The sequence below is a fragment of the Ursus arctos genome, unplaced genomic scaffold (assembly GCF_023065955.2).
Source record: "Ursus arctos isolate Adak ecotype North America unplaced genomic scaffold, UrsArc2.0 scaffold_28, whole genome shotgun sequence".
Lineage (NCBI taxonomy): Eukaryota > Metazoa > Chordata > Mammalia > Carnivora > Ursidae > Ursus > Ursus arctos.
The window spans coordinates 3,471,031-3,483,626 of record NW_026622963.1 but is presented as its reverse complement, the minus strand read 5'-3'; the positions used below and the strand labels follow the sequence as shown (position 1 = coordinate 3,483,626).

The 12,596-nt window shown below is 58.4% G+C and overlaps 1 protein-coding gene across 3 annotated transcripts in view; it reads right to left on the bottom strand.

The window, feature by feature from the left end:
* Window positions 1-12,596, bottom strand: part of SMAD3 (SMAD family member 3) — a 114,935-nt gene that overhangs the window by 9,843 nt on the left and 92,496 nt on the right. For all 3 annotated transcript variants that reach the window (XM_026478368.4, XM_057303815.1, XM_048222076.2), the window contains 2 exons: window positions 10,802-10,852; window positions 1,268-1,480 (listed from right to left, as the gene is read on the bottom strand). In XM_026478368.4, coding sequence (XP_026334153.1) covers window positions 1,268-1,480; window positions 10,802-10,852 — 264 coding nt within the window. The remainder of the gene's footprint in view (window positions 1-1,267; window positions 1,481-10,801; window positions 10,853-12,596) is intronic.

The following is a 12,596-nucleotide window of genomic DNA, read 5'->3' as shown; positions in this document are numbered from 1 at the left end:
TTCTGGGGAAGAGGCCCAGGGGCTGGAAGACGGAGCCAGGTTTTACAGGCACAACGTCAAGTGGGAGAGAAACCAGGGGGCTGCTGGGAATTCTCCCACCTCCTCATCCCACAGTGGCCCCAGCGCCCCTTTCTTCTTGGTTTGGTGCTACAAGACTCGGTGTCACAGACACGCGGGGTGCGGGCAGACTCGGGGTCCACAAGCAGGAGCCATTGGGTTGCCCGTCAGGAGCAGAGGCAGAGATGGGAAGACCCGGACCAAAGGAACAAAACTTCTGTTTTGGTAATTTTTGAACTATTTTTATACAGAAAAGCATAAGGAGAAGAAGTAAACACCTATGGCTGCCACCCAGGATCAGTATCTTCTTTTAAGCAAATGGGAGGGTGTGGGCTCAGCGGCAGGGGCTGTTTGTCCCTAAGTCACACTCACGGTGTGGCCTCTTGTAAGGCTCCGCTCTCCCCTGGGCATCAGGTGATTCCTGGAGAACGAGCACCCAGGCCCAGAGCCACGGCTTCCAAACTTTTCTTCTCTGAACCATAAAATCCTCTCCTCAAATGAAATCTTCCATGAAGACCCAAGATACAATAGGAACAAGATCAGGGGTGCTCGCGGGTTCACTCAGGACCAGACCCTGCCGCCCGCCCAGCTCTGGACTTTGCCCTGGAGCCGTGCAGCCAAGCTCCAGATGTTTACGCCGTCTTCGTGGCCTTCTGAGGGACTCGGGAGCCCCAAATTATGAATATCCTTAGCGTGATAATTTTATGAGCAAACCAAGTGACACACATACAGCTCCCTCTTCCATAAACTAAGTGGTCTCCGACCACGATCTGGGTGTTAGAGGGCAGAATGTCAGCACCAGTGCTGCAGCCTGGGTACATGAAATTAACAAATAAAAGAGCATTCCTTAGAGACAGACAGTGCCTACCTATCCACCTATCAGTACTCTAGGGGTATGTTAAGAGAATGACATACGTTGCCCTTTTCATAGATTTGCCATTCTTGTCCCCCCAGGTGAGTATTTTCCTCCGTGGCTTTCTCATCTTCAGACTTAATCTGTGTTTCCGAATGGGAATAACCAAGCAACGTGAACCCTCCTGGTCTGGCCCCTAACAGGGCAATACAGAGGTTGGGGGCTAGCCGGGGAGAGGGTCCTCCCCTAGGTCCCAGCAGGAGGTGCGGCCCAGCGTGGGTGGGTGGGTGGGTTCTGGGCAGAGGCTGCTGGGACCACCGTGTGCGGGGGGCGAATGGGGAGATGGGGCGCCCTTACCGATGTGCCTCCGCGTGAGCTCCACGGCCGCGTTCCTGTTGACGTTGGAGAGCAGCCCCAGGCAGAAGCGCTCCGAGTTGGAGGGGTCGGTGAAGCCATCCACGGTCATGGAGGGCTGCGAGGCGTGGAATGTCTCCCCAACGCGCTGGTTCAGCTCATAGTAGGAGATGGAGCACCAGAAGGCCGGCTCGCAGTAGGTGACAGGCTGCAGGTCTGGGGGGACAGGCCAGGCTACTGGGTCAGGGGCCCCCAGGTCGCCTGCTGCTCAGTGAGGTCCCCTGGGTGCCCCGTAAGGCTGTTTCTGTACCTCTCAGAGGGTGTTCTACTCCCCGAACCTCACGCCTTGTATTAAACTTGCAGGATCCAATGCGATAACTTGTGTTTGGAAAAGCCTTCCGCCAGCCTTGCCGCGTTCACTTGGTCTTAGCTCATAAAGGCCCTGTCCTGCCTGGCCGGCCTTGGCTTGAAGCAGTCTTCAAGGAGGGCACCGGCCAGCACCTGGGCAAGCCCGCCGGACAGGCCCAGCGTCTGCCTGGGGGCGGCCCTGCCTCCGGCCTCTCTCCCGGACTAACCCATGGTGAGCTCGGCCTCCGAAAGGGATTTCAGCTTCCAGCTCTGCCTGGTCCCAGGCCCTCCGAGCCCGTAAAATGACAAGGCTGGCACAGCCCGGGGGGCTCCACAAGGCGCCGGGCCTCCAACCGCACAGGCGCGGTCTACAGCATGAACCGGGCCCACGTCTCTTCTTACAGAGACTCTCCCACAGGTCCCCACGTGCTGTCAGGGTGGCTAAGACACAAGCTCACCTAAAACAGTCTCAGTTTGTCCTGTGGTCTCAACCAAGGGCTCCTCAGAGCAAAACTGCCATCTTGGGAGACGTTGGTTCTCTTTCTCCCAAGAGTTGGGAACCCCTGAAATAGAGGTTTCCCCTCTCATGATCCCCCCACCACCCTTCCTGGGACTCCCTCGCACTCCTGTCGCCTCCGGCCGCTCTGGTCCGCACCTGCCCAGGCACCCCGCCCTCCTCCCTGCATTGTCTCTGACACCTCGGCCGGTCCATGCCCAGCCCAGGGCCAGGCCCTCGTCCTTCCTCCCTGGCATCAGTGCCGCCACGTGCTACCAGGACCCCCAGCACTCCGGTCCAGCCCCTTCCAGCCACCCCCCTGCCCAGCACAGCTCCCACGTGGGCTGGAGTACCATGCCGATCTCACTCGCTGCCACCTTGAGTCCGCCTTCTTGGTGGAGAAGCAGGGAGCCCCCTGCCCCTGCTCGCTCCCTGCCTCGGGCCTCCAGCCCGATCACTCGCTCTGGCTCTTAAATACATTTGGAGCCGCCCGGGGAGGCAGGGCGCATCTGCAGGAGTTGGTGCGAGCGACGGCAGGGCTCCGTGCCAGCTCAGCCCTGGACAGAGGCCCCGGCGCACTGCCTGGAGGGCGAACCCGCTGGGAACCGGCTCCCCAGACCGTCGGAAGGTGCGGAGCACCAGAGTAAGAGATCAGAAGCTGTTCTGGGGGGGCCTGCAGGGCCAAGGGCCCAGATCTGCTTGTGGGGCCTGTGCCTACGATCCCACCTAAGGAGAAGAACGCCTACCACGTGCGTGAGGAGACGCAGCTCGGTACCGTCCCAGCACGCAGCACCCGCCCAAGAAGCGAAGGCTCGAGGGCTGGGACACCTAGATCGGCCTCCTCACGCCGGTGTCCTCGACGCCTCCAGCCAAACGATTCCCTGACTGAGGCGAGGCAGGAGAGCCTCGTCCGTTACAGGATGTCTCGTCTGTACCGCTAAAGGCCAGTGGCAAGCCTCCATCGCTCCCGGCTGGGCCACGACGGGACCTGATGGCTCCAGACACGGCCAGCGGTCTTCGAAGGCGCAGAAGAGCGCCCGGGGGGGAAACCGCGGCCTGGAGGGTTAGCCAGGCTGGCGGCCGGAACGCACTCTGCGCTCGGGCAGGGACCAGCTGGGCGGCCGAGCAAACCGGCCCAGCCCCGGGTGTCAGCTGCCACGTCGCCCCCTGCAGCCACCGGGCGGGGAACCCTCTTTATGCGGAGGGACGGGGAGAAATCGCCGAGCGCGGGGCGCACATCAAGCACTCGATACGGGGTGCTGACGATTAGAACTGACGATGTACGTGAACCTGAGTACGTCCGGCTCCTGTCCTGGCCTCCATGGCGGGGGAGGCAAAGCGTCCTTGCCCCTTTCCTCTTTTCCCAGGGTAGAGGGAGGGAAGATGAGGGAAGGCAGGGGATCAAAGCTACTTTTAATAGCGGAGGGAGGAGTGACGGCACGGGGCGACCATGGCTTGTGGCCTGTGTTCCGGAGGTTGGGTTGAGCCACATAGGCCACATCCGGCTCTGGCGTCGCTCGATGCTTCGACATTCCAATGAGATAAGCTATATTCTAAACAATGTGGTCACTAAAATGTGAGCTATGTTGCTTTGGAGACCTTTAAAAAAAAAAAAAAAAAGGCCAAGAAATTCGAGTGTAATCCAAGCACTCAAAGGGGTCGGGCAACGCATCAGAGACAAGAGGTCCTGAGCAGGGGCTGCTGACCACCACTGCCCAGGGGCAGACTCTGCTGGCCTGGCCTGCCACCACAGCTTTACTGGGAAACGTCTAGTGCAGACCATCTCGGTCCCTGTGCGTCTGGCATAGGTCGGCCTGGAGAGGCAGCTGGGGCTGATCTGCACTGGCGTTGGCTTCCCTGGCAAAGTACAGAACAGAGTCCTCACCCCAAATTATAAAGCCTTCCAGCACCCCCTGGGCTTAGTCCAGACAGGAGAGAGAGAGCTTGGCTCCCAGGAACCCTGGCACAGCCTACCCATCAAAAGAAGAGAAGCCACAGGCCACCCATCGGGTAACATGGTGCCAGAACCACTCAAGGGAAATGTGGGCTTTGAGGCAGCTCAGAATCAGAGACAGGCTTGGGGTCCTCGCCCAAGAGACCCCCCAAGCAGATCTGAGCCCTTATCCAAACATCCCTGCAACTTACAGATACACACTGGACAGGGTGGTGGAAAACACTGGACTCGGGAGGCTGACACATAATTAAGGAGATGCTAGTTTCGGGACTGGGGAGGGGGGAAGCAGTGCATCAGGCCAAGGCAAAGTCTGAAGGGTACCATTTTACCGAGTGCTGTTCAGATGAGCCGGCCTGTGTTCAGAAGCAGAACCAACCTGGGGCAGTGCCCCCGGCCACGTACTCACAAGTCTCCACAAACAACTAAAACCCAGCCCTGCCTTTCACCTCTGTCCCTCCTGGCACCTCTCAGCTGCTTCCTCCAGGAACTTCTGCAAGGGGAGCTGCAGACCAAACCCTACGGGCACCACTTCTGGGTTCTGCCTTGAATGGCAACTTCTTTTTAAATAGCATGTGTGTCATTTTTTTTTCCACACCCGAAGACTTATCCACGCCACGATTAAGTATAAGAGAAAAAGTCAGGACCCTGGAAGGGAGAACAGTACAAACAGGATAACCATGGATTATAGCTTAGCTACCAAGAGAGCACTCGGCTTGGTTCTGAGCTTCCTAGCAGACAAGGCAAAAAGGGAGCATCATATGCTACATGGCTCTGGTTGTGGACAGACAATGCTTACAAGTTCTGCAGGGGAATCAAAGCTTGTCCTGGCCCTAAGTCTCACAAGAAATCTTTTAAGAAACCAGGTGGCAACCTCTCCCACATGCATCGAGCCAGCCAGCCTGAGTCCCAAGTCTCCCAACAAATGCAGAGGTGATTTTGCATAAGGTTGCTTCTTGCAAAGGACCCGAAGACACGCCACTGAAAGCCTCCTCTGGGAGGATGACTCTAGAGGGCTAAGGGCACTTGCCTCCCTGACAGCGGTTTTGCTTCTCCAGGCCAAAGACTCGGCACACCTGGCGTGCTAGACGATGGCACGTGCCCAAGGCCGCCCGTGCACACGGCCCTGCTCCCAGCCAGACTGCAGAGTCCGTGCTACTCGCTCTTCCCGGGGCAGAGGTGTTGCAGACGCAGGCACCTCCAGATCCCGCCGCGCTCCGTCCCCGCCCCCCACCACCCGGTGCCGTATCGGCCAGACTTCTCGAGTGGCGTGGGGCATTTAATTCATGGCTGGCCCCCTGCCCGCCTGACGGCGCTGGCTGGCTTCGGTTGTAAGCCCTATTCCAAGCTGGCATAGACTTTCTGTTTTGTTTAAGGAAAAGAAAACAGAATAAAACCCAGAAGGCAACGCTTGGATTAAGGGATGCCGATTAAAAACACGTGCAAGAGATTCAAATCCGGTAAAGGAAAAGGGGGGGGGGGCGGGGGGGGGCTCACTTTCTACGATGAATCAGAAGTGGGGAGCGGGCAAAGCCCTGAAAGTGCAAAGGCTAGAGGTCAGGACACGAATCAGGGCCAGGGCCAGGGCCTGGGCCCTGCTCACCTGCGGCAGGCGGCATGACCTCCCGTCCTGGAGACGCCGCACTCCAGTCCCAGGTACCCCCACGGTCCTAGCTCGGTCCCTGCCGCTCCCACTGCCTGGGCTGCAGCCCTTCAGCCCCGGCTGCCGTGGCTGCAGAACATCCCCTCCCCACTCTGCATCTGAGCACCGGTGTCCCCGAGGGTTGGTTCCTGCGGGCCAGGGACGGCGGGGTCCCTGCGCCAGTTCCAACCTATCTCATTAAGGAGGAGGACGACACAAAAAGGTGTGCGGGGAAAGCAGCCCACGCTCTCTCAGCGAGGGACCAGTCTGCTGCAGCCAAGACCAGACGCAAAGTCTGAGGCCAGAGCCTCTGGCTGGCGGCTGCCTTGTGTCGTCGGGACGCCTGTCATTTCTGCAGCTCACAGGAGATCAGAGCCTGAAGAGACCCTAGCCAGAGCTCCGCGCAGCAGCACGAACACCGGGAGCCCGGCCTCTTTCAGGGAAGCAGCGGTCTTCCCGCCGCCCCACGCCCCTGCCCCTTGCTCCTGGCAGGAAAGGAAGGTCCTTCAACGGGAGGCACTCTGCAAACCGTCACCCCATCACACTCCAGTGCAGCCGCTGCCCCGGGGAACTGCCTGGTACCGCTTTTCCCTCGGTCAAGGCCAAGGTCTCCCGTTAAGGCAAGAACAACTTACTCACCAGCAGGGTCCAGCTCCTTATCTTTTTCCTCTTTCCACTTCCCTCCTCCTTCCCCTCCATTTGGCTCAATCCTTGACCTCAATGCTTAGGAAAGCCCAGGTGACTCATCTAGCACGATGTGTAAGGGCAGGCACGTCACCTGCTCACATCCCTTTCCCGCAGGACAGAGCTGCCGGGTCTCCCCAGAGCCTGCCTCTGACAAGGAGCGGAGCTGGCGTGCAGTCGTTCATCTGGGCCCCGCCCCGCGTCACCAGAAGTGGCCTCACTGCGGCAGGAGCCTCCGTCTCTTGCCTGGAGTGGGAAGGAAATTAGGAGCGGGCCAGATGTCTTCTGTTTTCTCTCTTCCTGCATTTCTTTGCAGGAAATAATCAGATGTCCTGAGATGTCCCCATCCTTCTCTGCCGTCATCTTGTCTTTTATTTGCCCTGCCCATACCACTGCCCGACCTCAGCCCTCAACTGTCCCCCAAGTGCTCCGAGGGTGCCCCTGAACTCCCGATGTCACCTCAAGGCCTCTCCTTCCAGCCTGCCCACTGGCCTCCCTCCCCTCTGGCTGCTGGGCTCAGCCCTCCCCTCGACCCTCGGTCTCTCCCCCAACCTCCTCCCTCCCAGGGGGCCCCATCGGTCCCTCTCTGGCCTTCTTTCCTTCTCTCCCAGCGCACCCACTCCCAGGACTTCAGCCGGACCTCTGCCAGCGTCTCCAGGGACCTTACAGGTGGCCGACAGGTTATAGGAGTAAAGTGTTGCAGCGGCGCTCAGATCTGTGGGCAAAGGCTCGATCCAACGGGCCTCCCTTCCGCAGGACGGCTCGAGGCCTTACCAAGGGAGTGCCCTGGGCGCCCTGGGGGAGCTACGGCACAGGCTTTCCAGACTCAGGTGACGACAAAACCCCGTCTCCCTGACCCCCCCTTTGGGAAAGGCTGCCTGCAGGCTAATGGCTGCCAAGTCGCACGGCCGCCCCCGCGTCTCTCCTGAAGGCCCGGCTGCCTCCTGGACACAGGCGTTGGCAACTCATTGCCACCTTCCGCCCCAGGCCCATCCCAGCTCCCGGATGTCCTGCCTCACCATCCCCCCAGGTAAAGCTGGTCGGTAAGCGCCCGCTGACTGGCCCGCGGCCCTCTCACCGGCCCTCCCAGCCCCACTGCCATCTCTCCAAAGCATCCATCTTGGTCTCCTTCAGTTTAACAGCTTCCTAAGGGTGGGCTGTTGTTGTGGTTTTAATTTTGGGGGGTGGGGTTTGGCCACCAGCCATTTCCCCTAGACTTCAACTTCTATACAGCGGCTGGGTTAATCTTTATGAAGCGGTCATCAGATAACCAACCACCCTTCCTCCAGTGACTTCATTCATAGGCAAGACGGGAGTCACTGAGTGTGGCATTCAGGGCTCTTGGCTCAGTGCCTCACAGCCTTGTCAGCCTCATCTCCCCCACATCCCGACCAACCGCTACAGCAGCTGTCCTCTGAGCTCACCCTCCCCTTTCATGCCCTTCCTTCTAGCGGCAATGTCCTTCCCTCCTTCTCCAGCTCCCAGTGTCCCACCTGTCCTTCTGGGGCCAGCTCACATGTCACCATGACTCTGAGGTTTTCCTACATGATCTGGCACTCTCCTCCTTGGCCTATATGGTTCCCCTTCTACCTGCCCTCTTGGCCCCTGGCATAATGCCTCACGGGGGGACACAGAGCCCTCCTGCCCCCCCATCGGACCGTGAATGCCCACGTGGACGCCCCACGTCAGTACCTACTAGCAACACAGCAGAGCTGACTGAACGAATGAATTCCGTAGGGACACCGGCCGGCCTGGAGGCAGGTCCCGGGGGGGCCGTCACTGCCTTCTCTGGACCCTCCGGCTACTTCGACCGCACACACTTCTTGTTTGTGTGATTACGCTTACTCCTGCCTTACCGATGCCCCACGAGGCCACAGCATCGTGACGGCGGGGTCTGTGACGCCTCCCTGAGCCCCCACCGGACCGGCAGGAAGTGCCTGGGGCATCCACGAGGAAGGAGGAGACAGGCTGGTGGGCAGCGCTCCCACCCAGGCTCCCCAACGCGAGAACCGCCCTCAACAAGTACCCTTCTAGAGCTTTGTCCGAGGAGGGGCTGCTGATGGGGGCGCTGGTCTAAACGATGCAGGAAGACCGTGTCCTGCCGCAGACGGGCTCCCGCTCTGGGTCCCGACGGCCTGAGTTCGAAGCTTCTCCCTTTACTAACGGCACGACCTGGCACGAGTGAGGGAACCATTCTATCCCTTGGCCCCCTAATCAGGAAAGTGGAAAATTATAAGACCGCTGTCTTACACAGCGGTGTGAACCCTGGGTTAACACGCAAGAAGCGCTCCGAACAACACTAAGTTGTCAAGAAATGTTTGCCGTTATCATCGCCATCATCCATCCCCCTCCAGCTAGGATGCCAGGGGTCGGTGAGATTTCCTGGGTAGGAACGAAGCCAGTAGTTTTGAAGGGGTGAAATTGGGGGTGCCGGGGCCCCCCCGGCAAAGAGGAAGCCCTGATGTCTCACCACGAGTCCTGCCCCTGACTCATCAGCTGACTCGCCCCCCCGCCCCGCCCCGTTCAGGTGTTCCCAGCAGACGGCGCCCACTCTCCACCCACCAGGCTCGGGGGCTACTCCTTCCCTTAGAGAAATGACCTAAGAATTCTCGGCCCTCAGACAAGGGGCCTGAGGAATGGGGCAGCAGGGAGGGAGAACTGAGTCAATGGGACACCTCTGCCCCCAGTCCAAGTTCAAAACCCATCTTGTCGTCCTGATGCGTGCGATCTAGAAGGGAATTCCCAGCAAACTACCACCTGGGACAACTTTCATTCTGAACCACTGAGTCAGGCAGCATGGCTTCAAAGACCAGGGGCTGCCCCGGAGTCTCCGGACTCACAGGGCTGCTTGGCCGAGGGGCGGGGAAGCAAAACGGCCCCAAGTGAAATTTAAACCAGCCAACCTCAAAAGCTGGAAACCCAGAGTCGAGTTCGCAGTCCTTGCCTTTAATTTCTCAAGTGTTAACACAGCTTCTAGCCTTCAGAGTTTGTTTTTAATAACTCAGTCGGTCCTTTCACATCAGGAATGTGACCTTCCCTTTGCAAAGCCCAACACTCACAGTGATATTATGTTACAAAGATGTTAGAACAGATTCGCCAAAAAGTCACATTTCACACTGCCCACTTGTCAGCCTGTATGAAAGGGGTTTCAGGCATCTCCCAATGTTCCAAATGCTTTTCTTCATCTGATGCTATCAGTCAAGGACTGAAAGCAGCTGGGAATAAAGGCCAGGTCACCCCCCCCCACCCCCACCCGCTCTGATTCACTGAGCTTGGATATTAACTCTTCCTTTTCCTGAGCCACAAATCAAACCCCAGCAGTCAAGGCCTAGGCGAGATCAAACTCACATTTTTCCGAAACTACCAGACCAGCACACACACACACACACACAAAAATTCCCTCAATAAAAACAGAGTGGCTGTTTCATGTGTCCTTTTCGTTTGCCCCGCGCGGGAGCTGAGGGGCGCTCCCGGGGCGCAGAAGCCAAGCGCACGCGGACGTGATGGCCCAGCTGCTCCATCACGAGACCGGGCGAGACGACAGAGGCAGCATCGAAACATGGGTGTTTACAGGATAAGAACGAAAAAGACGGGCGGACACTGTGATTGCCGCTGGCGAGGCCCAAACACGCACGCTGACCCGCACACATCAGAAGGACCGTAAAGACACACACGCAGCGTGGGAGGGTGGGGAGGTGACGGGCGGTTGGGCTTTCCCCCCCCAATTTCCTCGTACCTTGTTATTTCAAATAAAAAGTACATGGGACGCCTGGGTGGCTCAGTTGGTTAAGCATCTGCCTTTGGCTCAGGTCATGATCCCGGGGTCCTGGGATCAAATTCTGCGTCAGGCTCCTTGCTCAGCAGGGAGCCTGCTTCGCCCTCTGCCCCTACCCCTGCACGCACTCTCTCTCTCACTCTGTCTCTCAGTCTGACAAATAAAATCTTTTTTAAAAAATAAGCTATAAAAAAATAAACAAAAAGTACAGAATTATGAGATGAAATTCTTGGATGAAATGCGAAGTGTCTCTTGAAACCAGTCGACAGAAGTCGGGGGGCTGCAGTCCCCTCTGCTGCCCGTGGCTTTGCATCAAACCACACGCATACGCTTGGCTGACTACAGCTTCTCGGCTCCTGAGCACAAGGTTTGGGGGATTTTCATTCACTCACGTCTGACTGCCACCCAGGGGAAATACAAACCCGGCACATGGTCGCCTTTTTCCTGCCACTGCTGCTCTCAGGTTACCCTGTTCTGTGGGTGACCCCAGAATCACTGTAACCAGAAACCTGATGGGTTGAGCTCAGGTGATGGTGGGGGTGGGGGGGGAGAACCTTGCCGTCAGGGCCCCCTCCCCACACTGGCCACCAGCCAGCGCTGCAGCTAGGGGGTGACGGTCCCAGGGATGAGGAGATACTTACCCAAATTATTGTGTGCTGGGGACATCGGATTCGGGGATAGGTTTGGAGAACCTGTGAGGTGAGACACAGTTGTGAGAATAGAACATTCTTGGCTTAGAGAGCCGAATTACTGAACGCCTGCATCAAGATGGGGGCAGCTTGACGGAGCAGGAAGATAACCCTGGGGTGAGCCTTCAAGGCCCAGAAGGAGCCCTGACCCGTGTCCCTGCTCGACTTTCCGTCCCTGGGTCGCAGTCTTTACCTGTGGCACACACAGATCATCGGGTCACCTCAGAGGTCTCTCCCAGGACTTGGTGTGAGGGTCCTGACCGAGCCCGTGGCGCACGGCACGGGGCTCCCCGGCAGCTACACCCCCAGGGAAACAAGACAGGCAGGGAAGGCCCTCTGCCCAGCCTCGCTCAAAGGCCCCGGCCGCAGAGTCTCGCCCTCCAGGCCGCAGAGTCTCGCCCTCCTGCACCGAGAGGCTCACAGCTGCCCATCCCCAATCTAGCCCCTTCCCTAGGTCCCAGGAAACTCAGCAAGCTGCCTCAGAAATCCCACAACACTGCAACCAGACCGACGTGTGAGGGATGATGCCGCCTGTAGGAAAATGTCCAAACCTACCCAATTCTCCCTCCCCGGCTACCTTCTCTCCTCCCCTCGCTCCCAGAAAAGAAAAAAAAAAAAAAAAGCATGACATCGGTCTCCAAGCGGCCCCTCTCCACGGAGGAACTGGGCTCATCCCTGCGTCCCGTCACCAGAGGCCTGGGGTCAGTTATGCAGGAACGGCCCTGTGGGGGGCGCACTCCCCCAGACCTGCCAGACCGCCCGCAGAGGCGCCTTGAGCTGTTAATGGGGGTCTCTCCTGCTCCCCACCTCAGCTGTAACCTCGTGGAGGGTGAGGGATGAGCCGCGGGCTCCAGAACCCAACCCGTAAAGGGATGAGGAAGAGTCTTAGAAGAGGCACAGCTTCCGAGTTGGCCCCGGAGTCCCGGCATGCTACCCGCATATCAGCTGGGGGATTTTAGCAAAGTGGTTTCACCTCTTTAAGCCTTGATTCCCCCCCCTTCAGGTATAAAATGGGGATAATAGCATCCACCCTGTGATTCATAGACGTGAAGGGTGGTCGTGCGTATACAAATGGCTGTGCCGTGACTGGCACACAGCAGGCATGCTATAAATGCTGGTGTCCTGTTTGGTGGCAGCCCAAATCAAGAAGGCCCAGGAAGGCCTGGCCTGGAAGGGCGCATGTGCGTGTCAGGGAAGCCACAGGGCTGGACAAGGTGGTCCTCGGACCCCAACTAGGGTCACTATCACATCTCAGCAGCCAAGACAGCAACTCGACTGGTTTCCAGGTGGACGACGTTGAGTCAAGAACAGAGGATAAGCAGGAGACCCCACCCACCCACCCACTGGCTGGGGGTCCCTAAAGCCCAATGTCCACCTCTGACAGATCGCGGATGGCCACAACAGGGCTCCGCAGGTACACTGATGGGGGGAGAGGAAGAAAGAAGGGGGGACAGAGGGAATGGGGCAGAAAGGGGAGGTAGGGGGCTGGGAGAAATGAGAGCTGAGCAGGGAAAGGGGGCTGGCTGCTCATTCTGTACTCGGACCCTCTCCTTTGGTCTGTTTTCTTTGACAGCAGTAATCATTCTGCGAATGGGAAGAACAGCAAGGAGGGGAGAGAAAGGGAGAGAAGCCGTGCTGCGCCTGGAGAGATGCTGCTGACGGGCCAGCTTGCCGCGCCGGCATTTCAGAGCTGCAAGCTTGCAGCGGTCGCTTGGCATCGAGGACAGGAAGCCCTTCGATGCGTTCC